The sequence below is a fragment of the Mustela erminea genome, chromosome 19 (assembly GCF_009829155.1).
Source record: "Mustela erminea isolate mMusErm1 chromosome 19, mMusErm1.Pri, whole genome shotgun sequence".
In the NCBI taxonomy this organism is placed as follows: Eukaryota; Metazoa; Chordata; class Mammalia; order Carnivora; family Mustelidae; genus Mustela; species Mustela erminea.
This window is the reverse complement of record NC_045632.1, coordinates 18,453,159-18,471,344: the sequence shown is the minus strand read 5'-3', so window position 1 is coordinate 18,471,344 and position 18,186 is coordinate 18,453,159. Positions and strand designations below refer to the sequence as shown.

Sequence of the window (18,186 nt, the reverse complement as noted above, 5' to 3'; positions counted from 1 at the left end):
GGGCTCCTCAGGCTCCGGGGGCCGGCCGCGGGCCGTGACGTCAGTGCGCCGCGCCACCAGCCTCGGGTTCCCAGAAGGCCGCGCGGGTCGCGGCGGAGGCAGGTGGGCGGCGGGCCCGGGCTCGGGCGCCAGGCAGGCCGAGGCAGAGACCCGCGCTCCGGCGGGCCCGGGCGGCCGGCGCCATGACCCTGTTCCACTTCGGGAACTGCTTCGCCCTGGCGTACTTCCCCTACTTCATCACCTACAAATGCAGCGGCCTGTGAGTGCGGGGCGTCCGCGGGCGGGAGGGCGCGGGCCCGGGCTAAGCCTCACCGCCCGCTCCTGCAGGTCTGAGTACAACGCCTTCTGGAAGTGCGTGCAGGCCGGGGTCACCTACCTCTTCGTGCAGCTGTGCAAGGTGAGGACGCCTGGGTACCCCCCGAAAATACCCTGGAAGACGTGCTCCGGAAGGGGTGGAACTGGGGAGAGGTCCCCGAGCAACTTTTGTATAGCATCTTAGTAAAATGGAGAAAACTCAGTTGTGTGGTGGAGCGTTTTGTACTTTTAGGGAGTGCGAAGGAACCCCAGGGTCCACTCGGTGCTGCTAACACTGCTGGGGTAGCTAGCCCTGGCACCTGCGTGCCTTACCCGATGGCCTGGGATCACCACAGAACCCAAACTTGAGACCCCTATCCTCTGTCTCCCCTGATCCTATAATCTCGTCCCCCCCTTCTGGTGGTGTCTCTCCACAAGGGTCCCCTAAACCTCAGAGCCTTACCCTCCACATCCACACTGATTTCCTACATATTCCACTTGGTTTATTCTCTTCCCCTGCAGTGATCTCTCTGTTTCCTGTTCTCAGATGCTGTTCCTGGCCACTTTTTTCCCCACCTGGGAAGGCGGCATCTATGACTTCATTGGGGTGAGTGGGGCAAGGGAGGGGGAGGGAGTACAGGAGTGGGGCCCCCTGGCACCTGTGCTCACTCAAACCTCAACCTGACCCACAGGAGTTCATGAAGGCCAGCGTGGATGTGGCAGACCTGATAGGCCTAAACCTTGTCATGTCCCGGAATGCAGGCAAGGGGGAGTACAAGATCATGGTTGCTGCCCTGGGCTGGGCCACCGCCGAGCTCATTATGTCCCGGTGTGTGCAGCATCCTGGAGCCCAGAATCCTGAGAAAAGACACCTGGGTTCTAGGGAGGTGCTGGAGGGCGGGGGCTCAGATTCTGAGTGTGTTTGGATCTAAGGGTGTTTGGATGCTAGAGAATCCCTCCCTTTGCCTTCCTCAGCTGCATCCCCCTCTGGGTTGGAGCCCGGGGCATTGAGTTTGATTGGAAGTACATCCAGATGAGCATTGACTCCAACATCAGTCTGGTACGAAGTCTCGCTCTCCCACACACCTCCTTGCCAGTGGCTGTGCTCTCCCTCAAGGCCTGGCCCTGACTTCCTGCCTCCCTGCAGGTCCATTATATCGTCGCATCTGCCCAGGTCTGGATGATAACACGCTATGACCTCTACCACACTTTTCGGCCCGCGGTACTCCTACTGATGTTCCTTAGCGTCTACAAGGCCTTTGTCATGGAGTGAGCTGCATGGGGTTTGAGGTTGGGTGCCAGTGGGGGTGGATTATCTGTTCTCCTCTCATGATGATGTTTCCCCACAGGACCTTCGTCCACCTCTGTTCCCTGGGCAGCTGGACAGCACTGCTGGCCCGGGCAGTAGTGACAGGGCTGCTGGCCCTCAGCACCCTGGCCCTCTATGTCGCCGTTGTCAACGTGCACTCCTAGGCTTGGTGCCCCAGGCATTCACATACCCTTTCTCTGCCTCCAGGTTTCAGTGAAGTAAACAGTATTTGGAACATTGTTTCTGCCTTCATCTCTGTCTCTAGAACAATCTACCAGTACCACGCTCATTGGGTTCTAGAGGCCCTTGTTCTGGCTTTGAAGCCAGGTAGACAGGCTGGAAACTGGCCAACACTGGTTGGTTCTGTGTTCTGCAGTGGTTCCCCAGCTCCTTGTTTTCCCCGGATAGAAGGGCTTAGAGTATAGGGATCATCTTTGAGCTGCTGCAGAGACCAGGGCTCTGGGGCAACAGGTGATATAAGGGAGCCAGAATCCAGGACTATAGTTCTTGGAGGCTTTTCTTGTCAGCCTTAATGTGGCCCTTCCCTGGCTGCTCTCCTCTGGGGCTCTCAGTCCTGCTCTCTTCTGATCCACCCTTCATATGGCAGCCAAAGAGATCTGTCTGAAATCCCAGTTTTATTAGTGACCCTCCTTGTCTACAACCATCTGAGACATCCATTGCACACTGAACAGTCCAGCCACCTGCACACTCGGGTTCTCTTGAGAGGAGACATCCATGATTCCGAGCTCTTCCATGCTTTGGGTCTGTAGCCCTCCCATCCAGTCCTGGCTGGAGTCTCCTCAGGGTGGGGTACGGACACCACTGCGGCCGACTAGCACGGTAGCTGAGCCCACCAACTTGGATATTGTCCCAGATGTTGCCCTCCCTACCTCTTGTTTCACAAACTCTTTGGGAGCTTCTCAGGTGCAATCAGAAACTGCCCCCATTAGGCAGAGGGCAGAGAGGAGAAAGGCAGCCACTCCAGGTTGGTAGGTGGCGGGTTTAAGAAGCAAGGGAACTTTTCAAGGCTTTTCTTTGGGTTGCAAGACACCTAGATCTCTGCACCCACCTTCCAAATTTTAAAAGTTTAGATCGGGGCCTTAACTGGGTTCAGTCATACACACCATCTAATACTGCATCGCTATCTCAAGGCCACGTCCAGCATCTGGGAGGGGCAGGAGAATGCACATTCCCAGGACTAAGGGGGTGAGGAGCCTCCCAGCTCAGGTCAACCTGTCACGTTCACAGGCTCTCCAGCTCCAGTATCACCCCAGCCTTTCCCCAGTGGAGCCAGCTGCCTGCCCCATTCCCTCCCCCTCCCTGAGGGACATGGGTCAGAAGCAGGGCTTTGAATGTCATGTTTATGCCCACCCAGGAAGGAGCGCCCCAGCCCTGATGGATCTCCCAAGGCACCTGCAATAGGGCAAGTGCCCGCTCCCTCCGTCCCTCTGGCTGGCAGGTCCTGCCACACTGTTGCTTAATCCTGGGCTAGGAAGGCACGGAGCACAGCTGTGCTGTGAGTCTTGGTATGTTCAGAGAGCGAGTTTGCCCTCAGGTGGGACAGCCACCACTTAGCCCTGCACCCTTATTCTTGTGTCCCAGAGAAGCAGTCCACAGGAGTCCTGGGGGAGGGGTGGGGAGGCGAGCGATTGAATGGTCATGGAGAATACGGGCACTCCCCTAGTCCAGTGGGGTGGACCTGTGATAGGATTGCGCTCCCACATCTCCATCCCATCCCCTGCCTAGCCTCGGACCAGTATAGGGACAAGTGAAGGTTGCAGAAATGATTTCAACTCTTTGCTGAGCAGGGACTCTGATCCGGAGCCCCTGTTGTTGGCTAACTGTGTGCAATAATCCCAGCTTACGTGGGGAGACCAGAGCGGCCGGGGCTGAAGTGGGGGGAGCAAAGGCCATATCAGGGCTGGGCTGGGGGTAGGAGGAGTTCCCTGGAAAGGAGATGGGAGCTGAGACCTGATGAGCTTTGGGGGCAGGAGGAAAATCCTGGTAGCGAATCCTGTGTAAAGGCCTTGAGGTTAGAGAGCAGGCCTGGCTTTTCCGGTGAAACAAGAATTGGCTAGAATAAGATCGAGGTGGCTTGTGAGCTCACTGTGAACGCTGTCACCCCAGGCAAAGGAATGGGAATTCATTCCCCCAAGGAAGGTGCCAAGCGTCCCTACTCTGCACGTGGCTGTGTTTAGGAACTGAGCTGCAGCTCTGAGCAAACAGCTCCTGAGCTGGAGGACTGTGGGAGACGAAAGGGCATCAGGAAAGACACTTGGACAGGCGCTGGCACCAAATGAAAGCCTGGTTCGTGTGAGCAGGTTTATTACTACGACGCAGCACAAGTGTGTGTGTGTGAAGAGCCCCAGGCAGGGAGCTCCCACCCTCTGCCCACCCCCCAGAGCACCGGGCCCTGGACGGCTCTGCCAGGTGGTGCAGGGTGCTCTCTGTGGATGGGGAAAGGGAGTGGGACGGTCTCTCCAAGGTTGGGGTGCTGTGGGCCATGGGAGCAGACACAGGTGGTGCTGGGGCTCTTGATCGCTTAGATGTTTGGGTGGCTGCCCAGAGGGTCCCCCCACCTCTGCTGTCGGGGGTGCAAGGGTGGCTTGAACGCGGCAGTCCCTCTAATAGTACAGCTCCTGATCCCACCAGCCTGGGAGAGAGAGAGAGAGGACTCAGGGCTACGAGACGTGGGTCAGAGGCACCAAGGGCTCAGAGGTATGGATCAATGGAGAGTCAAGGGCTTGGAGGTCAAAGGTCAAGGGCAGCTGTTCTGAGGCTCTCCCAGCACCCCCAGCCCCAGGCCCTTGGTCTCCACGCTCACTTCCTGGGCAACAGCGAACTCCCAGTTTCCGAAGCTCATCATAGACGAAGATGAGGAGGCCAAAGGGCATGGGGACCAGCCACCACTGGTACCTGAAGGTCCAGGCGAGATGACAAGGTGAAGGCTACGCTCAAGTCTGTGTCCCTGTGCCCATCCCCCTACTCGCAGCTCCCAGCCCCTCACCGGATGGGCATGAAGTTGAAGATGTTGGGCATTCCAGGGCAGTAGCAGAGGAAGCAGCCGATGCAGACCTGGAACACGATGGCGATCACCAGGATCTTGTTCCTGTGGGCAGGTGGGGTGGGACAGGCTCAGACCGAGGGGTTCAGGACAAGGACAGGCCGCAAGGAGCGGGGACCACATGTCATCAGCAGCAGGGAAAGTAGGGAGATGCTTCAACAGTGGACTCGGGTCCTGTCCCATCTCCCCCTTGGTGAATAAAAACGGAGGGGCCGGGAGCTGCGGAGGCAGGTGGTGGGAGCTGGAGCAGGGCTGGGATAGGAGTGCCGGGGCGGGGGCGGGCCAGCTGGGGACACCTGAAGAAGCCCTGCTGGAAGGCGGAGAGACGGCGTGTCTTGCGGATGAGGACATCAGCTATCTGGCACATCTCAATGCTGATGAAGAACACGGTGTAACAGGTGTACTGCTGGTACAGGCGCTGCCCGAACGTCTGCAGCCAGAGGGGAGCAGAAGCAGCCTGAGCTGGGATGGAGACGGCCTGTGGCCGTGAAGCCCTCCCATCAGAGGCTGGTGTAGGGGAGAGGAGGGAGACGATGTCTCTCCCAGGTTTGCCGGACCCTGGAAGTTGGCGGGCGGAGGGGGGAGGGTGGCTGGAGATCGTGACCTTGCAGAGATTAGACATCACACCTGGGCACATGGGAGCTCAGGCCAGTCGCTCTCACAATGAAGAAGCACTGCAGCCTTTCCCGCACACGGGAAGGCACCTGGGAAAATAGAGTCAGACTCCTATGGCGGAATTTGCAAAGTCCAGTGACTCTGATGCCCAGGCAGATGGCCAAAATGAGTGATGTGGGCCAGAAGGGCCTTTGGGGAACAGGACGCACGCCCCATTTAAAAAGAGCAACCACTACTCCGACCATTTCTTCAATGTAACTGTTTAGAATACCAGCTAATTGTGAGGAACACACACTATGCTTCAGGCCCCACGTGTTACACATGGATTACCGCACTGAATCCCCCCTGCAAAATCCTACGAGGAAGATCCGGGGGTAGGGGGTGCCCAGACTACAGTTTCCTCAGCATTCTTGGAAGGGCTAGCTAAAACACAGCCATCCAGGCCCCATGCCCAGAGGTCTGCGGTGGGAGCTGAGGATTTGCCTTTCAAACAAGTTCCCAGGTGATGCTGTTGCTGCTGGTGTGAGGACCGCACTGCGAGGTCACGGAGGCAGAGAGCATCTCCACTTACAGATGGGAAAACCAAGACACAGAGAGGCAGAGCAACTTGCCCAGGGTCACACAGCTGGTGAAGAATGCTGGCAGGCCATGAATCCAGGCAGCCTGGCTGCCAAGGTCCGCATTCCCAACTGTGATCGTCAATGATTAAGGGGAACATCCTGAACTGTCACAGCACAGGGCAAACTAACAACCCCTGCTAGCCAGATCTCGACTCTCCGGGCTCCAAACCTTCATTAAAGGCGGCCACGCAGGCGAATACTCTGTAAGTGATGCCGCAGTCACAGTGACAGCATCAGGATGCTGTCCATCCCAGAGATGACAGGCCACTGCCAGGCGAGGGGCTGCTGTGACCATCAGCAGCAGGAGGGCGGAGCTCAAGACAGTGGTGGGAGAGGCCCCAGGAACACACACAGAGTCTGGGTACCTGGGATGCCCCAGCTGAGCTCCGTCACGAGTGGACAACTGGAAATGAGGGAGCCATGGGATGGGGGTGAGGGGCTGGGGCTCACCCACTCCTGGCCGTAGCTGTCCTGCAGATCTTGTAGGTGGTGGTTCTCCCAGTATGGTCGCAGCCCCACACACAGCAGTGGGAACCAGCCCTCCTGGGCCATGGCCGTGAAGTAGTCAGTGAAGCCAGCAAATGACTGGATGGCACCTGAGGGGCAGGAGAAGTGACATGGGGAGACAGAGATGGAGACCCAGACAGGGACATGGAAAGACAGGGACACAGATGCCACAGAGAGAGGGTCAAGGACACAGGATCACAGACAGACAGTGCCAGACACAGAGAGACACAGAGACAAGGATCCCAAGAGTGATCAACAGGGGATGGAAGAGACAAGGCAGAGAGAGACAGAGAAGGGACACGGGGATCACAGCAGACAGACTCAGGAAACAACAGGGAACCAGGATTGAATGCCAACCCCACGATCCAGAACAAGCCACAGCTCTGGTTAGAGACTCCAGGGCAGGTGAGAAGCCCTGTAGGAAACCCGGGGGTCCCTGGCCCCACGGACACTCACCAATCTGGAAGTAGGAGTAGGCAGCCAGGGGCTCGTTGACCAGCCGGTCACGCTTTGGGTTCCGGGGACGGAGATGCATGATGTCACTCTCTGCCTTCTCATATGCCAGGGACACGGATGGGAACTGGCCGGGAGCGGAAAGTGTTGGGATTATGGGTTTGCCCATCCCCTATGTGTCCAAGTGCCCTCCACCAGGGCAACCCCCCACCCCAGTGGAGAGAGACAGGACTGAGCTTGGGAAGCAGGTGGCCGTGCAGGCACACCTGCCCAGACAGCACAGACCAGCTGGCCCCCAACAAGTCCATGTTGCCATGTCCCTCCACAGCTGTGTCCACATCTGACCAGCTGTCCATCTCCATCAGAACATCTGCCACTACCCACCCCTTACTCCCCTACTGTCTTTTTGTCCTGGTCTCTTGTCTCTTTCTCTGTGACTGTCTCTGCTTTTGTATCCCTGTGTCCTGTCTCTCCCCGTCACTCTCTCTGCATCTCTTCCATCTCTGTGCTCCCCCACACTGTCCTCCCCACCCCCCACCCCATCTATCCATCACAGCAGAGTGGCCACAGTGTGGCCTGGTCAAGAGCAGAGGCCCTGGGGCCCCAGACTGCCTGGGCTCCAACCCCAGCGTGCAACTTATTTGCTGTGGGACCAGCCGCTCAACCTGTCTGTGCCTCATTTCGCTCGTTGGTAAAATGGTGATGACAAATAAATAAAGCTGCTCCATAGAGTGTTTCTGAGGACAAAATTAAGGAAATTAATGCCAGCCTGGCCCAGAGAAGACACTAGGCGAGTGCTTCTGAGTAAGAAAGTCAACATGGCCACGTCCCCGGCTGCATTCGTGCCTGTATCTATCGTTCTCTGTCTGTCTGTCTGTCTGCCCTGGGGCCTGACAGCATCTGTCCACGGCTGTTGAGGGATGTCTGCTGTGATCCAAGTGTCACCAGAGATACGTGTGTGTGTGTGTCTGAGGGTCCTTATCTGAGTCCATAGGTCTGTGCTGACCTGAGTGTCCACCTGCGCGTCCATGTGTGTAATTTTGTCTGGGACCACCCGCCGGCCTGCCTGCGTGTCCCCATCTGGCTGCCTTTGCACACTGCGTCCAAGGGCATCATCTATGACGTCTGTGGGCAGTCAGGGGTCCGTGGGCCCCAAGCAGGGTTGGGGGGTCGGGAGACTCACGATGTCGGTGCAGAGTTCTATGAAGAGGATGGTGATGCAGCCAAGGGGCAGGGGCACGCTGACGGTGATGTAGATGAGGTACGGGGTCAGCTCAGGGATGTTCTTGGTCAGTGTGTAGGCGATAGACTTTTTCAGGTTATCAAAGATCAGTCGGCCTGTGCGGGGGGTTGGGGGAAAGAGCGGGCACCTCAGCCTCCTCGTCACCCACCGCCTCCTGCGCCCACGTCACCTCCCCTTGGCCCCCATCTCCACCCTGGCACAGACCCTGCTCCACGCCTGTCACAATGGAGGCAAAGTTGTCATCCAGCAGGATCATGTCTGCTGCATTTTTGGCAGCATCCGACCCAGCAATGCCCATGGCCACGCCGATGTCAGCCTTCTTCAGGGCTGGGGAGTCATTCACACCATCCCCCGTCACAGCCACAATGGCACCCTGCGGGGCGGGGGCGGGGAGTCAGGGAGAGGCCCATGGAGGGCCAGCCTAGCCCACTGGGCTGCCTCCCTCTGCAGAGCCGTACCAGGCGCTGGCAGCTCTCCACGATCACCAGCTTCTGCTGGGGACTGGTACGAGCAAACACCATCTCGGGGTGAGTGCGCAGTGCCTCGACCAGCTCTGACGGGTCCATGTCCTTCAGCTGCATGCCATTGATGACGCAGGCACGGGCATCCCTGGGAAAGGGGGGTATCACCAGGGTCACCATCTACGCGGGCTATGGGAAGAACCACAGGGAGGGCAGCAGCGTCCTTACTTCCTATTAACTTGGTCCACAGGCACACGGAGGCGGGCAGCGATGTCCTCCACGGTCTCGCTGCCTTCCGAAATGATACCCACACTGGCCGCGATGGCCTTGGCTGTGATGGGGTGGTCACCCGTCACCATGATCACCTGTTGGGGAGGGGACCATCAGACCCCTGATGCCTTCAGTGCAGCCCACTCCCAGCCCTCCCTGGCGGACCTCTACTGATGACCCATTCGCTCATTCAACCACTGAAAGTCAGGGACAAAAGAGACGAAAATCTCTGTTCTTGTGGAGCTGACCCTCTTGTGCGGGAGACAGAAGAGACACAAATTACGAGGACAAATGATACAGCATGTTAGGAGAGGGGGGAAAGGAAGCTGAGTAAAGGAGATGGTAAATGTTGGGTGGAAAAAGTGGTGTCGATTTTCAGTATGTCCAGGGAAAGCCTCATTGAGAAGGTGACAACTGAGCGGAGGTGTGAAAGAGGTGAGAGAGTTGGCCACATGACAAATGGAGAGAAGAGTGTTCCTGGCAACAGGAACAGCCAAGGTGAAGGCCTGGGATGTGAACATGAGTGAACTGTTGGAGCAACAGCGGGGAGGCCAGCACACTGGAGAGCAATAAATGAGAGGTGGGGGGCTAAGGAATCAGCTTAGAAAGGTAACAGGACCCAACCCTTATAGGGCTTAGAGACCATGGGGAGGACGTGGGTGTTGTTTGCCCAATCTTGGCTCCCCAACTCTTGGTTTGTCTATCAGGGACCACCCCCTTCCCCCAGGGTTAAAGGTCGGTCTCTGGCCAAGAATGGGCAAGTAAGCCCAGAGCCGGTCAACTAAGGTATCCCCATCCCCCCAGCCACAGTGACTGGGTTCAGAAAGGAACCCGGGCACCAATCTGGGACAACAGCAGAAGAGGTGCTCTTTTCTGTGGAGTGGCTAAATAGGTGGGATATAGGTTGGAGCTTCTGGGGGGTGATTATCTTTCTCCACCCAAATAAAGGAACTACTTGAGAATAAAGCCACCAGAGAGAAAAGGAGAACCGAGACATGGAGAAAGGCAAGTTCCTAATGACACTCAACTCCTAGATCCAGCTATACCTGAAGCTTCAGTCCCCAGAACTTTTCAGTTTTGTGAATCAGTATATCCCTTTTTTGGTTCAAACGACTTTCAGGGAGTTCTCTGTCACAGGGTTCCTTGCCCCCAGATACTGTCATTATCTGTTCTCACCCCTGCCCCCTCCTTTCCCTGGTTGCATACCCGGATGCCTGCCGTGCGACACTTGAGCACGGCGTCAGGGACGGTGGCCCGGGGCGGATCTATCATGGATACAAGTCCCGCAAAGCACAGGCCACTACTTGGAAAGTTCATTGCCTCCACGTCGAAGGCATAGCCAGGCGGGTAGTCCTTCTCATTCAGGTACAGCTGGCAGAAGCCTGATCAGAAAACAGGGAAGTCAAAGAGAAGTCCTGGGCAGACACTTGCCTAACATGGCCAGGTGACGGGCAGAATCACCAGGCCCCTCACACCAAGCACCTACAGATACCTGACCCTGTCCTGAATCCTTCACATGATCAGTCTGTCCTCACCACCAGCCAGGGAGGCTATTAGCATGCTCATGTTGCAGATAGGGAAACTGAGGTCTAGAGAGGGAACAATCCTTGCCAGCGGTCCCACAGCAAGTAAGATGAAAGATCCAGAACTGAACCACAGGTTTGCACCTCTCAGGGTCGAGGCAGTGGTTAGGGAAGTTTAGCAGTCGGGACAAAACGTTCAGGGAGGTCAGAGGTCAGGACAAGGACTGGAGAGTCTTGAGTTGAGGCTGGGATTGGGGAGGGTCGAAGGGTCAAGAGGAGGACATTGAAAGGTGGAAGTAAAAGTGATGGCAGGTCAAAGCTAGGGCAAGAGCTGGGAAAAATCAAGGGATGTCAGGTCAGGATAAGGAAGATCCCAGGGAAAGGACAGGTGGGGAGGGCCTGGGTCAAGGTAGAAATTGAGGATGGGAAAGGGTCAGCCCTGAGACAGGGAAAGTCAAATGTGAGTGTGTGCACTTGGACAGGTTAGCTGTCAGCCAGGGACCTCAAAGGTCATGGTCAGGGCTGGGCCAGGAAGGTTGGGCAGGTTCTGTGCTAGCTCCTCCAAACCCACAGGTTTACCATCTACTGTGGGGGCTCACCGAGCCCCGGGGGTCTCACCAAGCACACGTTCACCCAGGCCTCCCAGGCTAAGGTAGGCAGTCTGGAAAGCCTCGCGCCATTGCTCGTCCAGCGGCAGCTCCTGTCCCTTGATGAGGATGGAGCTACAGCGTTCCAGCACGCGCTCGGGGGCGCCCTTCATCACCAGCACGTGCCGGGGGTCCCGCGGGTCCTCCAGTGTGTGGATGGACAGCTGCAGGCGAGGAAGGGACCGGTGGCTAGGAGGCGGGCCGGGGGCGGGGCTTGGTAGAGGGACGCTGACGGCTAGAAGGTGCCGAGGGTATAGAGGGTGCTGTGTGGCTGGGGCGAGGCGCTAGCGTGCTGAGCATGGCTTTGGTGGGGATTGAGGGTTAGGGGCGCAGTAAGAAGCCTGGGGGCTGGGATTGGGCAGAATTAGGGTCGGAGTTGGGCTGGGGCGGGATGTGGATTGCGAGCCACCCCACGGAAGGCCTAAGAGCCCCAGCTAAGGGACTGTGAGAGTCCCCTGAGCGCAAGTGGGCAGCGGCTGTGGGAAGAGCCGGAGATGTGGGTGCGTGGAGAGGGAGGAAACAGAAAGAAGACCCGCGATAGGTCAGCCCCGAGTGTGGGTGGGGCCTGAGGTGGGCGGGGCCGCCCCGTGGGCGGGGTGGGGCGCGGCGGGCGCACACCTGGAATTTGTTGGTGGAGTTGAAGGGGATCTCGCAGACTTTGGGGAAGCGCTCGCGGTACCCCATGGCATTGCCCAGCGTCAACTCCGAGAACTTCAGCAGCGCCGTCTCGGACGCGTCCCCGATCACGATGCGCTGGAAGCGGGGGCCGGTGTCAGGGGCGAGCCTGGCTGCACCATCTCCCAAGTTTCCCCGGAGTCCCCGGGGATCTCACCTTGGGCACCGGCACAGCGTCCTGGCCGGACTTGAAGGCAGCGCGGTTGCACAGGGTGAGCACGCGGCATAGCGCCCGCCAAGTCTCTGAAGACTGGTCAAATGTCTGCCCTGGAGGCCAGGCGTCCAGGCTGGGACCAAGCGGGGTGGGCCCCAAGCCCGGAGCAGCATTCTCCCATACCAGAAGAGAGCCTCTCCCCCTAGACTCATGAGAAGGTCCCCTCCCAGACCTGGTGGGACCCAAACCTCTTCTCGTACCCCGGGGCTCTTGTCTCCTGAGCCAGTATTGAATTTCCTAGGACCTCTGATACCATGCCGCTTTGCAGACCTGCAGCTTCATAGACCCTGTCCCTGATCGGGAAGGTGCCCCTCTCCATCCAGGCAGAGCCCTCCCCAGAGTTCCCTTCCCAGTCTGCCCTCTACCAGATGCTGGCCCAGCCTGGTCTCCACCCACCGCCACACCTGACTGGTCTTCCGTAGTGTCCGCAGTGTGAATGTGGTTGTCAAACCATAGATGGGACACGGTCATGCGGTTCTGAGTGAGGGTCCCTGTCTTGTCCGAGCAGATCACTGACGTGGAGCCCAGTGTCTCCACGGCTTCCAGGTTCTTGACGACACAGTTCTTGCTGGCCAGCCGCTTGGCTGTCAGGGACAAGCAGACCTGTCAGAAGGGGCGAGAAGCGGTTAGGGGGCGCAGTCCTTGCTTCTGGTCCTCCTTCCCTTCTCCCACAGTGCAGGGAGCCTTGACCCCAGCCACCATACTATGTACACAGCATCCCTCCGCAAAACCCATGCTTTTCTTGCCTCAGCCTTCGTCCAGCCTGTGCTTGCCACCTGGGATGCCTCCCCAGTGGGCCCAGCTCACTAGGCCCCTCACTAAGCTGCCGGAGCTGAGGTTCTCTAAGTTCTCTCATCAACACAACCACACTGAGAAAACAAACATCCTCCGAGCCTTCTCTGGGGCTGGTCTTGCCCAGGGTGCTGACTGTGGAGGGCTGCCCGTGCTGGGTCTCAGCCTCCTCTGGTCAAGGACAAGGCCTGTTCACCTGTGAGTCCTCAGCATTCAGTCTGGGGTGCGGCCCAGAGGGGCCTCGGTGAGTGATGGCTGAGTGGGCGGATAGGTGGAGAGCAGGGGACGGGGGAGGGGGGCTGAGGGAAGGCACAGGAGGGCAGGTGAGTGGGTGGGGACGGCCGGAGATGATGGAGGCAATCCTGGGAGAACGCACAGAAGGATGGATGAGCCTTTTGGCTCTCTGCGCCTCTCTTCTGTCTCCCCCACTCACCGTGACAGTGGCCAGCAGCCCCTCGGGCACATAGGCTACCACGATGGCCATGAAGAAGACCATGGCCCTCAGGAACGTGTAGCCAATGCACATGGCCACCACAAAAAATGTGGCGCCGAAGAGGATGGCCAGGCCCGCGATGATGTCCACAAAATGTTCGATTTCAATAGCGATGGGCGTCTTCTCATTTTCCACTCCCGATGCCAGGGACGCAATGCGCCCGATGATGGTGCGGTCACCCGTGTTCACCACCAGGCCTTGTGCTGTGCCTGCAGTGGAGCCGAGAGGGCGCCTCAGGGCCTGGCAGGTGGCAGCAGGGCTGTGTGCATCGTGGGAACTGAAGCCGGGTGGGGGGTGGGGGGGAGGCGGGGAGGCGGTGTGGCTCAGTATGGGGCAAAGAGGGGCAGGGCAGACAGCATGGTCAGCTGGGGGAGGTAGGCCGGGGCCTCACCGACCCTCAAGGCACATGGTGGAGAAGAAGGCGATGTTGCGGGTCTCCAGTGGGCTCTCGTGTGTACACTCGGGCGAGCGGGTCTGCGGCTCAGACTCTCCGGTCAGTGAGGAGTTGTCCACCTTGCAGCCCTGCGCCTGGAGGATCCTGATGTCTGCAGGCACTCGGTCCCCGCCTTTCATCTCCACTAGGTCGCCCACCACAAGCTGATCCGCGTTGATCTGGAACTTGTCCCCATCTCGGATCACAGTTGCTTGCTGTGGGGCAGGGGCACAGAGTTGAGCTGGGCAGGGGATGGGGGTGGAGGTTGCGGAGTGCAGGGGGAGGTGGGGAGGGGCAAAGGGGGAGCGTTGAGAACCCAAGGGGCAAGCCAGAGGCCACGGGTGCAGAGCAGCTTGGGCCTGGTGGGAGGGCCCACACAGATGCCAGGAGCCTCACTGTGCCTCCTCCCCCAAGTGCAGACCCAGAACTGACGTGACCGGGCTGCAGCACCCACCTGGGGCACCAGGTTCTTGAAGCTGGCGATGATGTTGGTGCTCTTAAACTCCTGGTAGTAGCCAAAGCAGCCGGTGACCACGACCACGGCAATGAGGGCCAGGGCCAGGTACAGCTGGGTAGAGGAGGGAAGGGGGCCGGGCGGATGAGAAGGGGCCCAAAGCTCCCCGCACAAGGGCCCCTGCCTGCTCCCTGTCCACTGGTGTTCTTGGGCTCACCTGGGGGTTTTCCCTGCTCTGCTAGAAAGTCACATGTGCTGTTCTTGGGGTCTCTTCATGTCCCTTTCTCAGCTTCCCTGTATTCTCAGTGTCCTATATCCTTGTCCCCTGTGTCCCATATTCTTTGCATCCTGGATCCTATCTCCCCTGTGTCCCCATATCCTGTGGCTTTGCGGTGGCACAATTCACCTTTTCCTGTGTCCTCCAAGTCTTGTGCTCCGCATGTCACTATCCTTTGTCTCGTGTTCTCATGCCCTGTAACCTGTGCTCCAGCTTTTGTACTCTGTGTGGTCATCATCTGCTCACTGTCCTCTGGGTGCCTTAGGCCGTGTCCCCATTTCCATGTTTGTGTGCTGTCCGTCTTATGGTGCATACCCTGTAGACTCCACGATCATGTTCCACATTCCAAGTCCCTATGTCCAGAGTCTCGCCACGTCTGTGTACCTCTAAGTCTCCATCCTGTGTCATATGTCCTGTCACTTTCTTTTTTTTTTTTTTTTAAGATTTTATTTATTTATTTGACAGACAGAGATCACAAATAGGCAGAGAGGCAGGCAGAGAGAGAGGAGGAAGCAGGCTCCTTGCTGAGCAGAGAACCCAATGCAGGGCTTGATCCCAGGACCCTGAGATCATGACCTGAGCCGAAGGCAGAGGATTTAACCCACTGAGCCACCCAGGCGCCCCTGCCCTGTCACTTTCAAATGCCTGTCCAATGCCACATGTCTTTAAGTCCCCATGTCCCTTATTCCGACCTCTTGTCCTGCGTCTCAATATTCTCTGTCTCTGTGCTTCCTTATCTGTGCTCTGTCTCTCCTGAGTCCAATGTCCCCATGCCCTTGTGTCCCATGTCTGAGTCCCATGTCCCCTGTGCCCTTGGTCTGTCACATGTCGTCTGTTTCCCAGTCTCCTATCTTAAGGATCACATTTCCATGTCTTTGTATCCCCACCTGTGTCCATCATATCTGAGACACATTCTCCAGGTCCCCTGTGACCTGGGTCATTGGGGCTGCCCCACACCTCAGTGTCCTTCAGCGCCCATGACCCATGTCTTGACTGAATTTCCACATCTCCATATCCCCATCCTGTGTCCCTTGCATCCTGAGTCCATGCCCAATGTCCCCTCTCCTCCAGGTCCCTGTGTCCCATATCAGCCCGCAGCATCTGCCACTCACATTGTCGTCGGTGGTGAGGTCACCCTCACTGGCCTGGATGCCAAAGGCGATGAGGCAGATGGCAGCAGCCACCCACATGAGGCACTGCAGACCACCTGCCAGCTGCCGCGCGAACTTGACGTACTCAGGGGTGCCCCGCGGCGGCCTCAGAGCGTTGGGCCCATCCCGCAACAGCAGCTCAGCGGCCAGGCCAGCAGACAGGCCCTGGGGATGGGGCAGGCGGTCATGGTGGCTGCTAAGGGCTTTCCTTTCACCGCACGCTCCTCCGTGAGGGGAGCTCTTCTGCCTCCTTTCCCCCCTGCTGCCCCCCCCCACCGTCTGTCTTGTTTCTCTTCTTCATTTCTGTGTCCATCCTCACCTCCGTCCTGCCCCTTCCCCCTGCCCTCTGCTGTGTCTTTCTTATCTTTCTCCCTGGCTCTCTCCTCCTGTTGTCTCCGCTCTGTTTCTCTCTTTTACCTGTCCCTGTCTCTCTGCCTCTTTTTATCTGCTTCTCCTACTCCATCTCTCTCTCTCTCTCTGTGGTCCTTTCCCTTTCTCTCTAATGCATTTCTCCCTTTTCTCCCTCTCCCTCTCTCCCCTTCTCTGTACGCCCCCCTCCCTCTGCACCCAGCTCACCTTGGTCGCACTGGTCTGATATTTCTGTTCCAACTCTGCCACTGACAGCTGGTGGTCGTTCTGTGGGGAGGGGCAGGACACTCACTGTCCAGCTCTCACCAGCCACGCTCCGGTCCCCCGCCCAGGCCCCCGGCCCCACGCTCACGATCTCCATCTCCTTCTTCATGTTCTCCAGCTTGTCCTTCTTGCCTCCTTCCTTGCCTGCCTTCTTCTTGCTCATCTTGGCGGCCATGTCCCCACCGGGGCCAGGACCCAGCTCTACCGAGTACATCTCGTAATTCTCCTGGGGATGGGAGGAGGGGGGAGGCATCAGATCCCACTGCAACTCCTGCCTCCAGCCTCCATCCCCCCGACCCCTGCCTCCGGGCCCCACTCACTGCCTTCCCCATGGTGCCCGGGGCAGCCACCCTCCTTTGCTCAGACAGAGCCTAGGGTCTGGACCAGCCCTGATATACCCAGAGAGGGAGGGGGTGGAGCAAGACAGGCCCGATTAGAACTGATTGCGGGGCTCCTTGAGGTGACCTCCAGGCCTAAGAAGCTCGGGCATTAACTACTAGGCTGCCCCAACCTGCCCAGACCCATCTCTACCTGCCACTGAGATCAGGGGATCTCTGAGTAGGTCCATGGTAACAACAACAAGAATATCAAGCATATGGTGCTCATTGTGTGCCAAGCACTGGGCTGGGGGCTTTCCTGTAGTAACTAATGGAACCTCCCAACAACCCTCTGAGGCGCGTACCATTCTTACCTCCCCCTACCATAGTGATGGGGAAACTGAGGCGCAGGGAAATTAAGTCACTCGCTGGTTGTCCCTAAGCTAGGATGGGAAAGAGTCAGGACTCAGAACCAGGTAGCGGGGCTGCAGTGTCCTCTTTCAGACCACACCGCCCATGTCCGACTCCTGGAGGGGGAAGGTGCTCACAACGGTGGCTGTAGCGGCTGTTCTTTAGGGAGGACTTCCCGTGTCGCGGGTCTGCCCAGGGATGTTTGTGCTTTCAGTTCAGGTCATGATCTCAGGGTCTTGGGGTCAAGTCCCGCATTGGCCTCCCTGCTCAGCGGGGAGTCTGCTTTTCTCCCTCTCCCTCTGCCCCTCCTCACCCCCGCTTACGCTCGCTCTCTCTCAAATAAATAAAATCTTTATTAAAATAATAAATAAATAGGGGCACCTGGGTGGCTCAGTGGGTTGAGCCTCTGCCTTCAGTGCGGGTCATGATCTCAGGATCCTGGGATCAGGCCCCGCATCGGCTCTCTGCTCGGCGGGGAGCCTGCTTCCCCTGCTCTCTCTGCCTGCCTCTCTATTTGTGATCTCTCTCTCTCTCTCTCTGTGAAATAAATAAATAAAATTTAAAAATAATAATAATAATAATAAATAAATAAAGTTGTGGTGACTAAGTGTCAGGAGACGGTTCTAGCCCAGGTCTGACCCCAGAGCCTAGTTCTCCCATGGGGCCACTGACGAGAGAGCCCAGACCTCACAGCAGTCACGGTGATTACGGACCAGGTGCTGCACACTGTGACCCCCAGCGTCCCCACAACTGTGTGGGTGGCACTATCACTCCCATTGTGCACAGAGGGTAACCGAGGCTTGGAGGGGCTCAGGGAGGGTCCCAGCGGTGCCCCACACTTCCAGCTGTAGCCATCACAGCTGGAAACTGTTTCCCCAGAAGGGAAACAAAGGTGCAAAGTAGGGGAAAAGAGGTGTACAAGGTTCCTGGGCTCGATCTTGGTATTGGTGCCAGGGTTGAGGTCCCCCATGCAGGGATCTCTGTGGGCCGCAGTGAGGGGCTGGACCGCTGGAATGGCAGGTTCTCTGTATCTCCCGTGTGGGCTGCACAGAGTGAATGTATCTGATAAGATAATTGCTAGGGCGATGTCCTTCTCTCCTGGGGCAGGTCACCTGGGAAAGGCTAAGCTGCTGAGCAGCCCAACCTCCTCCCCAGAGCCACCAAGCTGGTCACCCCAGCCCACTACCGGGGACCCCCAGAGAGGAAGCAGGTGGGGTGAAGTCACACCGACAATGAGTCTGCCTCTCTGAACTGTACATGTGAAACGCCGTGTGTCCCGTCACTCCCCTGCTTACAACCATCCAGAGGCATCCGTTCTCACACAGAATAA

At 57.9% G+C, this 18,186-nt stretch overlaps 2 protein-coding genes across 2 annotated transcripts; one reads left to right on the top strand and one right to left on the bottom strand.

Annotated features, from left to right (window-relative positions):
• Positions 1-58: 58 nt before the first annotated feature.
• TMEM147 (transmembrane protein 147) lies at positions 59-1,843 on the top strand. The gene is made up of 7 exons (XM_032323767.1): positions 59-259; positions 328-397; positions 842-901; positions 987-1,123; positions 1,270-1,354; positions 1,442-1,563; positions 1,644-1,843. The coding sequence occupies exons 1-7, from the start codon at positions 183-185 to the stop codon at positions 1,765-1,767; spliced, it is 675 nt and encodes a 224-aa protein (XP_032179658.1). The 5' UTR covers positions 59-182; the 3' UTR covers positions 1,768-1,843.
• Positions 1,844-3,905: 2,062 nt separating this feature from the next.
• Positions 3,906-16,472, bottom strand: ATP4A (ATPase H+/K+ transporting subunit alpha). The gene is made up of 22 exons (XM_032323605.1): positions 16,449-16,472; positions 16,217-16,354; positions 16,072-16,131; positions 15,457-15,660; positions 14,068-14,181; positions 13,576-13,828; positions 13,121-13,389; positions 12,300-12,498; positions 11,839-11,948; positions 11,625-11,759; positions 10,978-11,170; positions 10,043-10,218; positions 8,795-8,931; positions 8,564-8,714; positions 8,310-8,478; positions 8,046-8,200; positions 6,866-6,989; positions 6,353-6,498; positions 4,964-5,097; positions 4,611-4,712; positions 4,428-4,519; positions 3,906-4,256 (listed from the first exon to the last, which is right to left on the bottom strand). The coding sequence occupies exons 1-22, from the start codon at positions 16,458-16,460 to the stop codon at positions 4,228-4,230; spliced, it is 3,102 nt and encodes a 1,033-aa protein (XP_032179496.1). The 5' UTR covers positions 16,461-16,472; the 3' UTR covers positions 3,906-4,227.
• Between the last annotated feature and the right edge of the window lie 1,714 nt (positions 16,473-18,186).